General features: G+C 44.1%; 1 protein-coding gene across 1 annotated transcript; it reads left to right on the forward strand.

Annotated features, from left to right (window-relative positions):
- The first annotated feature begins 3,821 nt into the window (after positions 1–3,821).
- LOC147901982 (homeobox-leucine zipper protein HOX32-like) lies at positions 3,822–11,448 on the forward strand. The gene is made up of 17 exons (XM_087374602.1): positions 3,822–5,035; positions 5,156–5,357; positions 6,332–6,429; positions 6,532–6,622; positions 6,707–6,799; positions 6,885–6,998; positions 7,178–7,261; positions 7,350–7,505; positions 7,969–8,069; positions 8,165–8,342; positions 8,427–8,600; positions 8,715–8,795; positions 8,903–9,037; positions 9,158–9,474; positions 10,077–10,182; positions 10,361–10,513; positions 10,614–11,448. The coding sequence occupies exons 1-17, from the start codon at positions 4,827–4,829 to the stop codon at positions 10,770–10,772; spliced, it is 2,451 nt and encodes an 816-aa protein (XP_087230728.1). The 5' UTR covers positions 3,822–4,826; the 3' UTR covers positions 10,773–11,448.
- The last annotated feature ends 3,257 nt before the right edge of the window (positions 11,449–14,705 follow it).

A 14,705-nucleotide genomic window follows, 5' to 3' on the forward strand; every position in this document is an offset into this window, starting at 1 on the left:
TAGTTGCATGTGGAATATGTCCAAATATGGGAGAAAGAATTTTTGGAAAGTAATATCAATTCTTGAAGATGAGTTTCATTACTAAGGCTACCGTTGAGGCAGGCGAATAATACAATGGTGTATCTTTAGATTATATCCCTCTAGAGGAAGAAGTAGTGTGTATGGAGGGATTGCGTTGTGCTTCTCTTAGTGCATACTAACGTTCTTGTAGAGTGAAATTGTGTGTGCACATCATATTCTCTTGACGAACTCGTATTTCAAACGGTGTCCACTTTTCCTTGAAGCCCCACAAACAAAAAGAGAGAGGAGATGACCATCTTTCTTTCTTGGGTCTCTCCATGGAGTCCACAAAACGTAGCCAAAACGGAATGTTTTGCTGATCAGACACTTGGAAGCACTTCCTCCTCCCTTGAATCGCCATCTCCCGCATGCTCCCATGGTTGTTTTCACCACACAAACATGCTCTCGTGCTTGTTTTCGTGACTCAAATTCTTAGTCCACTCTCTACAGTTCCTGTATCGGGATCCAAATTCACGTTAGTTTGTGTATCATTGCACTGATTGTCATCTGACTATTGTGCCTGAGGTGACCACCTCTTTGTTGAAATGATGGGATATGGGCCGATGTGACCACGATTCCATTACGATATTTTTTCACAAACGTGTCTGATGCGCAATTCTTTTGCTTTCCGTTTGTATCCGCAGTCGGTGCTTGAGTAAAGAATTGATAGTCGGCAGCCGGCTCGCCCACTCTTTTGATTATCTCTGTCTTCTCAGTCCTCGCATGCTGCACAGTGCACCACACAGCGGTTTCCTTTTGGGAAAAGAATTTCCTGTTCAGAGTTTGTGCAGATTGTGATTTCTACAGTATCTTGCTCTCTCTATCGATGGTCAAAGATGAATTTGAACAAGCGGGCTGGCCGCTCGTATTGTTGCGGCTGCTGCGGAAAACGATTGCAGCTAGCTTGTGGTTGCGTTCGAGTCCGAGAATGTTTTGCGATTGATTCTCGAGCCAACTTTCGATTATCGGTCCGGTTTGAACTGAATTTGATCACTACACTGTACAGCATCTGTGAATTTCGCTCCGGATTATCAACAGCTAGCTCCTCGAGCCGGGAACTTTAACTTTAAACAGAGACGCGGGGATTCCCAAGGAAGATTAACTGTTGTCGTATCCGGTCTCGTGGGTTTTTCGAGGAGGTATATCGGCCAGTTTTATCGATCACGATAAAAGTTTTGTGGACGACTGTGTAGAAGAGCACGTTTGAGACCGACAGTCTGTCGGGGAATGTGTGAGCTTCTCTGCGCAAACGGCCAGGGATGTCTGTTGTTAGCGCCTCGTTTTCTCAAGGCGTTTGGAGGACTGGACTCATTGGAGATGGCGATGGACGTTGGGAAGAGAATCTCCAAAATTCTGAAGGCGGCAATCATGGTTTCATAGGAAGTGCCAAAGAAACTGGGTATATCTTTTGAATCTTTGGAGACACTACAACAGTAGCGGATGAGAGTTTCGGGTGCAGATTGATATATGGGATTGTGCGCACTGCTAAAGGGGCTGCGTTCCGACAGAGATTTGATCCGTTCGTAAACGCTCAATCAAATCCAATGGGTAATGGAGCGATGCATCGTGGAATGCAAAGACTTGGACAGCAAGAATCAAAGCTGGCGGTGCATGCGCAGATCGATCGATCTTCGCAGGCGCGTCGTTCTTGTGTTGCTCTTTTTCCGTCGATCAAAATCGTAGAGGTCCGTTGGGAGTGCTGTCGTCGTTGGATTCGAGCTAAATTCTTCTGTGGCGGATGGAGACCCTTTTGAAAACCGTGTAGCTACAGCTACTGCATGCGGTAGTTTATCGTTTGGGATCGGAACACAAACAAACAAACAAACAAACACGTTGGAAAAGCAGCTTATAACATAGATTTTAAACAGTCAAAGTTCAGTTCCTTCCGAGTATATGCTACATAAGGGCATCAATAGTGGATACGCTACGTTGGAAAATCAAATTCGGCAGCTTATCGTTTATAAGATCAGCTAACAAGAATTTAGCTACTGGGAGTGGCAACAACAATTGAATATCCACATTAATCCACACTCACGACTATCAGCTAGAGAGAGAGTCATAGGAACAATCACTAGTGCTTAACAAATAAGTTTTGAAAATGAGCTTTGATAGGCCGTGTCATTGACTAAAAAGGCTGTCTAAGCGTAGGCCTAGGGTACCTTTTCTATTAATCAAAAAAGGAAGTCTAGACTCTAAATTGACTAGGTTAACAAGCCAGAAAAAAAGAGTTAAAAAGACTAAAGCAAAAGGGAAATGTGAACCGCCTTAAACCATAGGAGGCACAAGAGTTAAAAAGACTAAAGCAAAAGGGAAATGTGAACAGCCTTAAACCATAGGAGGCACAGTGAAGTTAAGATGCAAGCATGAGTCATATGACATCATGCTCTCACCATGCTTAGGTTAAGCTAGATAAGCATGCTCAACTAGGTTGTAGGTGGGAAGGAGGGACTAGAGTGGGCGTTGGTAGGTAACTTTAAAAGTACATTGGTCCACAAAAGTAGAATATTGGCGGATCATGGGAAGAAAACATGTAAATTGATGACTAATAAGAAGAGAATGGACTTAGCATTTGTAAATTGATGGGAAGAAAACACGTAAATTGATGACTAAGAAGGACTTAGCATTTGTAAATTGATTGTAAATTGATGCTAATAAGGAGAGAAGTATGTGCAATAGGAGCTTATGGGGGAAGGGATAATATGAAAAATATTTGTGGGCGATATATTTTGGTGTTAGTGGAGAGCAGCTGTCCATTTTTCTCTCTCTTCATAAGTTGCCACCACCTGAACAATCGCTATCGTTCATTCCTTCCTCCCTCCGTCCCTATCTCTTTGTCCCCTTGGTCTTTATTTTGCAATTTGGAATTGTGGGCTCTCCTCTTGCTTAAATTTGAGCAGCCATCCATGGCGGCAGAAACTTTATACAATGTAACTTTTAACATTTAAAGTAATACAATTTCCCACAATTTCTTAAAATCTCCCTTCTTTAGTCAAAAATTCTATTTAAAAAACTTTCAAATTTTTGAAACTAGTTTAATGGGGGGGAAAGTGCATTTTTCCTCCTGAAGTACATTTCGCGGTTAGCCTGCATCTGCCTCCAGGCTCCACTTCCTCGGCTAGTCTAGTCAATCTTTCTTTTCTGCTAATTATGGGATAATAATGGTTTATGTCCCCCATTTATGGGACTATGCCCGAGGATCATCACATGTACCTTTTACGGACTCTTATAATTTTCCGTCCTCCAAATCCAGAAGGTTTTTGAGGTATATTTTGCAGGTCCTGATGCCGATAATTTGGGGCGCAATACCCATTTACTTGAGCTCTTTGTAGCCAAATCTGTCCAAGTGAAGATAATGGTCCAGGCAAAATTATGCATTTCTTATCACCCATGATTTTGTATAGCTTATAGGCCTGCAGGTTACAACAAATTAGCATCAATTGTTGCTGCTATCAAGCCCAGAAATAATCTACTTAAATTATTTGATCGCAAGAAGATGCTCAGACACTGTGCAGAGAGTCCAGGTCAAACACTTCACATTACCGCAAAGGTATGAACAGCCATGCCCATTTGCAGGCCAATAGGCCCCCACTAAAGAGAAGCCCATCTCCTCTGAGCTCTTTCCCATTCCCTTCCACCGACTTTGCAGCTCCAAAACTGGGTCCTGCATTGGCACCCACCTTCGAATCTTGACAACCCATCTCTCTCTCTCTTCCATTGCACACAATCCCTTCTTTTAGAGCCTTTTCTGCAATTCTTGAACACACCCATTTCATCACGAGTAGTAGTAGTAGTAGTCAGCACAATCACCCACATTGAATCCAATCCTCCCCCTGAAGCAAATCCAAACCTCGATGATCCATCATCCACTGTGCTGCCACTGTAGCTAGCACAGACATTACCTTCCTCGCTGCTGGTTTTTGTGATATATAGAAAAACCCAGAATCCTGCCTCTCTCTCGCTTTGAACTCCTCGGTCTTTGCACTGTTTCTTTATGGAGGAGCACCTTGGGAGCAAGGCCATAGCCACCCGTGGGCCGCACGGCCTCCATAGCCTCGTAGTTTGTGGGATTTGTCAGGATTGTGTCGCTTGTCCTTCGAAGCTTGTTGTCCTCTCTTGGAATTGATGCCAGTCAAGCCGCATCCAGCACACCTTTAGGCTTTAGTCTTTAGATTTCCGCACTGACATGCCCATTTTTGCCTTGCATTACCTCTAGGCTCTCATTCTCCTTGCAAATCTCTCCCCTCTCGAGTTCTCTCCTCTCCTTCTCTGTGTTCTCCTACCCTTCCATCCTCTTGTTTATCTCCTCCACCGAAGCTGTCAGTACTCCCTCCTGCACCTTTTCTTCGCAATCAATGGTAGGTCATTGTGTCTCCTGCTGCCCTTTTCAGACCACCCTGACTTGAAGCTTCTCTCACCTTCCCCCCATGCATTTGAACACTCGGAACGTGTATCCCATGGTGCAACGACATAATCTATAGCGTTTCATCTTTCCCGTGTCCACCTAGCTTCCTTCAGCTCTTAGTATCAACCTAAGCCCGGTACTTCGAAATGGGTACCTTCTGTTACCGTGACAATTTCGCAACTTTCAAGCCAGGACTTTCGATCCCATAGTTTAGTTCCATGCTTCCTCACGGCTTGCAAGTGTATGGAGCATGATAACGTCTTTGTGTGAAAGACTCAGATTTTCTGGGAGGTTCTTGTTTTTATGGCTGGAGTGAAAGATTCTGGTCACTCAAATTAGACGGTTCTAGGAACGTGGGATTGACATGGGCACGACAAAAGGCAAAGATGGAAAGGCTTCCGTGGATTGTGGCAAGTATGCCCGTTACACTCCCGAGCAGGTTGAAATTCTTGAGCGGGTATACAATGACTGTCCAAAACCCAGTTCTACACGTCGACAGCAGCTCATCAAAGAGTGTCCCATTCTTGCGAACATCGGCCAGAAGCAGCTGAAAGTTTGGTTTCAAAATAGGCGGTAAGTGCCGACGTGATCCTAGGTAATATACGAGAACTCTGTTTTCTGGGATGCGATCCGGCATTCGCGATAGATAAGTGCAGGGTCTAGGAAGCATGACATGTGACGTGTGCATTTCAGGTGTAGGGAAAAACAGCGGAAGGAAACCAGCCGTCTCCAGAGTTGGAACTCGAAGCTGAATTCTATGAATCAAATACTTTTGGAGGAAAACGAGAGATTGCAGAAACAAGCAGGGCAGCTGATCTCGGAGAATCAATACCTGCGGCAACAGCTACAGCTACAGCAGCCAAATGCTGACCTTAATCAACGAGTTTTGCAGCCGGTTGGTTCCCTCCTGTAGCTTCCTTATCCTTCTAGTAAATTGTACCAGTTCACGGAACCTAAGGTAAAGGATTTCTATAAGGAAATGCCATACATCACTTTTTGAAATCTGTTCCTTTAATTCTTGTCGTTATTGTAGTCGAATTCGATGTACAGCCTACGGCTTGGATGCACCTCCGAACTGCTATGTAATAGCCACTTTTACATTACTCTCCCCTTCTTTTTGACGCCAAGACGCGTATGTTATGTACGTGTTTCATATAGTGGCTGCCTGCTTCAGCTGTTGTTAATTTTCTGATGTAAATCTACCCAAGCTTTCTCTGCCCCTTTTCGAACACCGTCAGGGTGTTCATTTCCAGGTTTCTGCTTTGGATAAAGGTTCCTTGAAACAATTTTATGCTCTGAATAGTCAGGATCGACAAAAGATCACCAATAAGAATCAACACATCTTTTGGACGCTCATTAAAGGCTTTCTGAGACCATCTTCACTGCGTGAGATGCTCTTGAAGAATCATTTGGGCTCACTTAAGACTTGATAATATAGAAAAGCAGGGGTAGCAAGTACTGCTAACCATGGTCACGATTTGTACTTCCGCTTTAAAGATAATGAAGACTATGTGAACGAATCTTTTTTTAACACAGCTTGAGCTTTGGATGAAGAGAACGTAGCTGAGTCTACCCCCCACTTCATGAGCGCTGCCAGAAACTTAGGATGAGGGCCTTTGTAAAGATGTATGCTCATGTTTTTATGGGTGTGGGGATTTGTATGCATGTGTGAGAACATATATTTGCAATAGTTTGCAAGTATAATGAAGTTAAAAGAATGATTGAAAGTGGATAGTAGGCTTTGTTTTGCTTCTGCTACGTGGTTCCTAGTATTGTCCTCCAAGTTGGGTGAAATAGATCATTCCCTTATGTACTTTCTTGTGATTGCTTCTTTTAAGACGCCTTATGTTAATTTTATTGCTCAATCAGGTAATCATGGCCACAACTGACACCAGCTCAGAGTCTGTTGTCACGAGTGGACAGCATCACTCTCCTCAGCATCCATCTCAAGAATGGAGCATCTCTCAGTAAAGTCCCACCTCCTCTTTTAGTCTTAGAGACTTGATAATTTGTTGTGGGGCATTATCATTTTGAGGTAATTAAGACATGATTCTTACTTGCGAGAGCAGACTATCGACCATTGCACAGAAGACCTTGGCAGAATTTCTAGCAAAGGCCACAGGAAATACGGTGGATGGGATCCAGTTGCCTGGGATGAAGGTAAGCAAGCTCAGGAATCTGTAAAGCTGAGACTTCTGTACACTGTTTTTCATTAAAAATTCATGCCATGCTTCTACTGTTCAGCCTGGTCCGGATTCCACTGGGGCTTTAGCTCTTTCATCTTGTGGAGTTGCTACTGCCCAAACGTGCACCCTTGTTAATATTGAACCCATCAAGGTGCGGGAATTTGTGCTAAACATTCATTTGACACATGAATGCTCTTTGTCTGCCTACTTCTAACAAGGATACAACCACATTATAGGTTGCTGAAATTGTCAAGAATCGAGCTTCATGGCTTCAAGACTGCAGAAGACAGGATATTCTAGCTACTTTCATAGCTGATGGTGGGAGATTGGTGGAACTTATTCATACTCAGGTTCTTAATCAATCCTTCATTAGCGACTGAAATTCTCTCTGTAAGACAGGGTGTAGTGTAGTCCTATGAAGATATGTAAACTGTGATTTGACTGTGATCAACTCTCTCTCTCGAATCTGGCTTTCCGACTGGTTATGTCCAAAGACGCACATCTAAGCTTTTCTCGTTTTGCTCTCCAGATGTATGCTCCTACCACATTGGTTGCCCCAAGAGACTTCTGGACTATTAGGTTTACTTGCTGCTTGGAGGATGGGAGTTTGGTGGTAAATCTTGAGACCAAATATGAGACATGTTTCATTGAAGGTATCAGTAGGCTTTTGTAACTGCTGAACTTTCTTTATACTTGGACAGATATGTGAAAGGTCCTTGGCTGCTGGGCAAGGTATGCAAGAAGTCCCTACGATGCCAGGGTTTGTTCGTGCAGAAATGCTACCAAGTGGGTTTTTAATTCGACCTTGCGAACAAGGGAGGTCAATGGTAATGGTGGTAGGCGACATAAATCTTAAGGTGATCCCGTGTTCTCCATAATGTACTCTGTTGTCCTCGTTTCATGAACAGTTTGTGATGCTCTATGACAAGGACAAATTCATTTGTCATGGTAGCAATCCCTTCAGGTCTTGAATGAATTGGTACTGTGTGCTATTTCTTCTTGTTTTGAAACGATGAGGTTATGACCTACCTGGATTTATGTACATGATATTCTTCCAACAAGAACGACAGAAAAACTTAGATGCTTGTAAGAATTATCTTATCATTTATTATACAGTGTTTGGCATATTACTAACATGCTTCCCAAACAAACATTCCCAAACAAACATTAGATTGCTGTATGTAAACGAGCAAGATCCGTGTTGTCCAGAGCCCATGTCTTCTGTATGCATGCCATTGTTAAATGCTGTGCGCATCGTGAGGAGGGCCTTTATAGGTTCCTTTTGTTCTAACTAATTTCTTTGAGCTTGTTGAACTGCAGGTTTTATGTCATTTACATAGTGTTGCCAGAGAGCGAGCAGAAATGGGTTTGGTAAACAACCCAACCTCTTCATTACGGGGTTTCAGTCATCGTCTTGTCAGGTGATCATGTAGTACCTTGTGTCCATTGTTTTTACTCTTACATGAGAAAGCGGTCATACAAGAGACTGATTTGTTGCTCCTATTGTGCTTTTCAGAGGTTTCAACGATGCTGTGAACTGTTTCCCTGATGAAGGGTGGGTCTCAATCATAAATGATGGGCCCAATACTGTCAGCGTTTACATCAATCCACGCACTGATTATAGGCAGTTTGGAGAATCTGGGACAGCTGTGAGAGGGGGCATAATATGTGCAAAGGCTTCCTTGCTCCTACAAGTAGGTGAATAAGCTGTGAGTTCAATTATGGTCCTTTGTCATGCTTGTTTATTTACGTGTTGTACTTTATTTTCCTCCTTCCAGAGTGTCCCTCCTCCTTTGTTGGTGCGCTTTTTGAGAGAGCGACGGACAGCTTGGACAGACTTTGATACTGAGATAAGCCAGGCAAACGCCTCAAGAACAAGCCTGGATGACAACCTGCCAAAGCGAAAGTACAGTTCTGTGCAAGTATTTCAACCAATACTAGGGCAAGATGAGGTGGTTTCTTCAACTTCATGCCAAAGAATTTCATGAATTGATTTAAGAGATCAAGTGATGCTGGTAAAGTAGCTGATTATTGGCCATGTCATCTGACATGGACTTTTTGCTCAGGTATTGGAGGTGGTGAGACTTCAGAGGGCCACGTCGCCAAGCAGTGATGATATATCTCAATCAGACAACTTTCTGCTGCAGGTACTATTGGTGGCCTGCAATCTCTTGGCATGGCTATTTATTTGTTCAAGAGAAAAGTGGCATATCATCTTGCTACTGATATTCTTTTCCTTATGTTTGGCCTGAAGCTCTCTACTGGCGTCGAAGACACGGCAGTCAGTGCTTACGCTCAGTTGATTTTTGCTCCAATAGATGCATCTGTTCCAGATGAGGCTCCTCTTCTTCCATCTGGCTTCCGCGTTGTGCATTTGGATAGTCACAGTGTAAGTTGATACTGTGAATATAGATTTCCCATTTGTCTTGTTTATGTATAATGTGCCACATACATGCTGATCTATGCATCCAAATAAATGGATTCCTCTTGATTGTTTTGTATCATCCAGGAAGGGTCAACTTCGTCTCAGACCTTGGATCTAGCTTCCACCCTTGAGGCCAGATCAGAGAATAGCAGGATACAAAATTATATTACTCACTCAACACAAGAGACGAAATCGGTTTTAACTATAGCTTTCCAATATATGTATGAGTTGGAAAGCCGTGATATTGTGGCTCTAAAAGCTCAGCGGCATGTGCAAGCTCTGGTTGATTTTGTTCAGCAGGCTGCTGTTTCCCTGTGTCCTCCTCGCTTGGTATCCCTCATGGATCCACTATATGGAGTAGAAGCTCTGTTACTTGTTCAGCAGATAGCTGACAGCTACAGGTAAAAATGTTTGCCTCATTTGTGAAAGGATATGTGGGAATGACGTGTTTTGTCCATGCCTCTCCTACCGTTGAACTGCCCATGTATTCATTCCTTTTGCACCAGCATATTTTGTGAAGTCATTTTGTTCTATAAAATGCCAGAGTAGTGTTATTTTGTGCTTTCATTAGTGCAGCTGTAAATCACCCACTGAGACAATGCTACATGTATACATAATTCCTGTCCCACTTCAGAGTCTTTGGTACTCATTCAGTCAGAAGAGAAAATTGAATCATGCCATTTGCAGTGTGCTGTGAATGGGTTTTCTAGTCCGGGCTTATGTCTGTTAAAGTTGCAAACCACTTCTTTAAGCATGTTCCTCTTTTACTAGCTTCACTGTGTATGCATGCTGTGCAAAAGTCATATGTCTATCACATGAGAAAGGGACTCTAATAGTGCCTCCAATCACACGTCTGATGGTCGAATGCCCTATTATTTGGTAGCATGGCAGACTGTTTGGCAAGTAAGAACGAAATATATCTGCATCTGCAACCATGGGTGTGTACATCTCTATGTCTGAAAGGAATACTTGAAAACATTATTTGAGCTACTACGCTGTGCAGGATTCATTTGGGCCAGGATCTTTTACCTAATAAGGATGGGAGTGCTGAAGTCATATTCAAAAGTTTCTGGACTCTCAGACATTCAATTGTCTGCTGTGCTTGGAAGGTCATTTCATGGCTCTGCTTTATTTTTTCACTTCACGGTAGTAATTGTGCCCTGGTATTTTTCTCAAATGATTGCGTGGCCCCAAAAATCCCACTTTTCTTGGAATGGGGAAAAATAACTTATTCATTGGTTTGCTTGCATTTTTTTGGGCCTAAATGTTGGAAGTTGTGTGAAGCAGCCTTTACCAGAGTTCATATTTGCCAACAATGCGGCTTTGGAAATGTTGGAGACTAATTCAACTGCTCTTAGGGAATTGTCACTTGAACGCATGTTCAATGATGGGTGCAGAAAGACCGATTATTCCCACCCTCCACCTTTCATACAGAAGGAGGTATGCATTTTTGTATTGAAGCTAGTTTTGGATTTCTTTGGTATGCTTAGGGGGGTGTTCCATTGTGTTCATTGATGTGTATACTGGGACTTTGGTGCAGGGTTATGCACGCTTGCCAGCAGGAGTGTGCATTACCAGCAGCACTGGCCGAGCTGTTTCATTTGAGCATGCTACTGGCTGGAGAGTGATCACTGCTGACCACAGTGTGCGAGTGGCTGCTTTTATGTTCTGCAATTGGTCCTTTGTAACTATGCGTTGATATCTGCAGCTGATGTTGATCAGCCAGCCAGCAGTATTTGACAGGTTTTTAAAGGCATCAAAATTCAGGTGCAGGAAACATTTAAATTATTGAGCTTGACTTATTGGAAGTGTAATGTATATGTATCAATTGGAGTTCTTCATGAGATGCTTTGAACAAGGTGACCCCTCTCTGTCCTTAATACTGGAAGAAACTGGGCACATTGCTCAAATCATTACTGTGGCAGCAGCCACGCTGCATTGAGATCAATTCAGTTGATTGCAAGCCCATTATGGGCCTAGGACCTTGATTCAGTCAGTGTACTGAATGTTCGGTTGCATGCTGAGTGCAGTTAGCTGTAACAAAAGAGTACAGCTTTCAATTTTCAAATCACTTTCGTTCCTCTGTATGTGAAATTAGTACTCAAGTTTACAGAGTTTCGTATGGGCATCAGTCATCCCTGCGATGTATCTGTAGAGTATCTGGTTGCAATTATGATATGAAAGTTGTGGGAAAGCTATTTAATGTAACAAAGCTCAAGGTGTAAACAATTTTGCTATTTAAGAAGATGCTGATGTGACAAAAGATTACTTCTGGACATATGTCCCCAGGGTTTTCAACCTGTGGAATCCGCTCAATTATGAAGTGTATTCCCAATGTACAGTAACAAATATTAGACTTACTGAGGCCGTACTACTATTTTCATGGTGAATTCATCAAATTTGGGGCTCTAAATACTAGCACACTTGTATTTTTGGTCAAATTTATCACATTTGAAGCTCTGAAAATTAGCCCGTCCAACCTGGAGAAGCCTCTAAAGTCATCATTGGGCTAAAAATCGCCCCTAATTTTGTCCCCGAGTATGATGATGCCTTTCATATTGTGATGCCCTTTCAGTTGAGTTGTCTGTAGAGGTAAATCACTAAAGTATTCTATGTAATGGAAGACAAATAGTACATTGATGGATGATTTAACTTCATTGTAGGCAAGTAATCCAGAAGTTCCTCCCTTTTACCCCCCCCTGACCCCCTCTCTCTCTCTCTCTCTCTCTCTCTCCTTCTCCTTCCCATCCCTGCTGCCTATTTGTTTGCCTCCCTTTTCAGCCCTGCTGCATCTGCCCCTCTCTGCCAATCCCATTCCTCTCTGTTCGCCTTCCCATCCTGCTGCCGGCATCCTCTCTCCAGCCCCTTACCTTCACCCCCTTCCTATTCATTGCCCTTCCCAGCCCTCTCTGCCCACTGCTGACCTGTCCCATCCTATCTCTCCCCTCACTCAGCCCACCATCTCTCTCTCTCTCTCTCTCTCCCTCTCTCCCCTTCCTCTCTCAGCCCCCGCCTCGCCGCCTCAGCCCCCCCCCTTCGCTGCAGCTCCCTTCTGGATGCCCTAAGCCACCCCCTTGCCGCCTCAACCCCCCCTCACTGCAGCTCCCTCCTGCGCTGCCCTCAGCCACCCCTCTCCCACCTTACCAGCCTCCGCTGCCTTGCCAGGTCTGCTCACACAGCGTTATGGGCTAGGGGGTCCTCATGACTGCCGCTCCCGTTAGATCATCCTGAAAAAGAGTCAAAATCAGCATCAACATCATGGGGAAGGCGAAAGGCAGAACGACAAGGCTAAGGGAAGAACCAGGAAAGAGGACAAGAATCCAAAACAATTGAATCTCGAAGATGTAAATACATGCGTCAATTGGAGCACATTAGGAGTGGACAACAAAGCAATAACAAAGAACGTTGCATCATCATTCACATTGGCAGCTTCATCTTCATTATTATCATCATCTTCGGGATCCTCACCTACTACTTTCACATCCACATCGGTCGCTACTACAGTTGTTGCACCAAGTTCCACATCTACTTTGCAGTCTCTATAGATCCAGATTGGTCCATAGTACTTGTTTTCGTCCCTATCACCCCATCTACTCTTAGTATTCTATTGGACTCACTTCACCATTGTCTCAGATATCCCCTCTCTCTGCTCAACTCACTCGGTTGCCACCTACTATCCCGCCCCACCCCTCCACCTTTGTGCTAGCTCCCTTCCGATTCGAGATCTCGAGAAGACGGGCTTTCCATTTGTTAATCTGATGGATGACTGGAGTCTCCTCATTGAGGTACATAGCATCCATGCATGTGAGGTGGAACTGACCCAATTTGCATAGGAGCAAGCCTGCGTCACTTAGGAGCACGCACTTATCAGACAATAGCAAGCTAGTCTCATTCAGGAGCTAAGGCAGGACATCATAGAGCTTAGGAAGGATATGTCTTCATTGAGCACTGCCTCAAGGGGGATACCAATAGCAACAGTGAAGGCCCCATAGCCTATATGCAGTCAGCTATTGCAGAGACATTCAAATGGGTAGATGTGGAACGGGAGCCCATGAAAGCAACCATTTCGGCTACCCTTTTAGAGTAGAGAAGAGGGTCATTAAGGCTCTCAACCACAATGATAGGCAACACAACTACTTTTGTTGCAACTACTTTAGGGATCTTTGATCACGCCATAGTGGAGGCATGGCAAGTGGGGAGAGATCCCAAGAGAGAGCAACCTCTCATTATATGGTTCAGAGACACTTAGGCACACTTGGCAGCTTTGCGTCGCAGGATGTTCTTGCGTGATCACCCCCTCCATATCCATGGATGAGGACTTGACACCTTTACAGGTAGAGGAGAGAGATGCTTTCTTGCAGTAGCAAGATGCGGCTCACAAGGAGAGGAAGTGGGTAGTAGTATGGGATGGAAGTCTCATCATCGGGCTTCGTCGAACACCTGACCGCTCTCCCACTTAGGGGTGGAGTCTATGTGAGAGATTGGTGGAGTACGCGGTTCTGGAGGAGTGGTAGTACTATATAGATCATCCCTTATTGGGGAGATCTCAGTTGAGAGGAGGGACCCACACTCTAGATTCCTTTGGATCCGATTGCGACACGACCATTCGAGATCTCTTCATAAAGACTTCACATTTTGCAAGGGCAATGCGAGAGGAGGTTGAGACGTCACCATATACACCTCTTCACTAGGATACCATGGATTTCTCGAGTCACAGAGATATTTACTTGGAGACTTTAACACGAGGACGGGAGCACGTCAAGTGCCATTGCTAGATTTTTGAGAGAATGCGGTTCTACTCTCTGACATAGATCTCAATGATGTTGGCATTTCACGAGTGTCCTATGATAGACCTTGGCAGACGAGCCCCCATCACCACTTATGGGCATGCACTCCTTGATTTAGGTACGGCACATGATCTCATTCTCTACAATGGTCTTGAGTGATGGCCCTCCTCTGGTGGCTTTACCTGCTTTCCACATGGAGAAGGGTCTAGTATGGTTGATTACATTCAGGGATCTCTTGCCTTCACATCACACATCACATACTTATTTGTTTCACCACCTCTTTGTATCTTTTCTTTAGCATCACCACCCCTTGCCTTGCCACACTGTCCACCACACCACCTAACTTTCACGATGAGAGACTGGTGATGCAAGCCTAGCTGAGTAGATGATACGCCTCCCTTTCCTGATTGGAGAGATAATGCTTCTACTCACATTTCTAGGACCCATGGACCAAAGTTCTTCTCTTCCACTCCTTGTGATCCGATCTACAGGCATGTATGGGGGTCAAATCTCTCCGACACGGAGTGGACTTGAGTGGAGAGACTAGAGGTTCTCTTGTTATCATGGATGATCCGCAATAAGCCATCAATTCCTCATCAGATCATTCACGCTTGAGGTTGGGGCATCTCCATTTTTGTTAGATGTGGCATTCTAGATTATCACTAACCTAAACCGAGTGCGAGACTATGGCTCATGTACTGTGGACAACGCAGGTTACCTTGGTTGGCGCTGCCCTCATCTATGGCATTAGTAGCTCAGAGCGATTAGAGATGATGGTATGCACACACATGCAAATGGTTCAAGCGACTGGGTTTCCATATAGACAGACTGCCACCCTTCTAGTA

This window comes from Dipteris shenzhenensis, chromosome 5 (genome assembly GCF_047967505.1).
Source record: "Dipteris shenzhenensis isolate YYH24624 ecotype China chromosome 5, Dip_SZ_1.0, whole genome shotgun sequence".
NCBI classification, from domain to species: Eukaryota; Viridiplantae; Streptophyta; class Polypodiopsida; order Gleicheniales; family Dipteridaceae; genus Dipteris; species Dipteris shenzhenensis.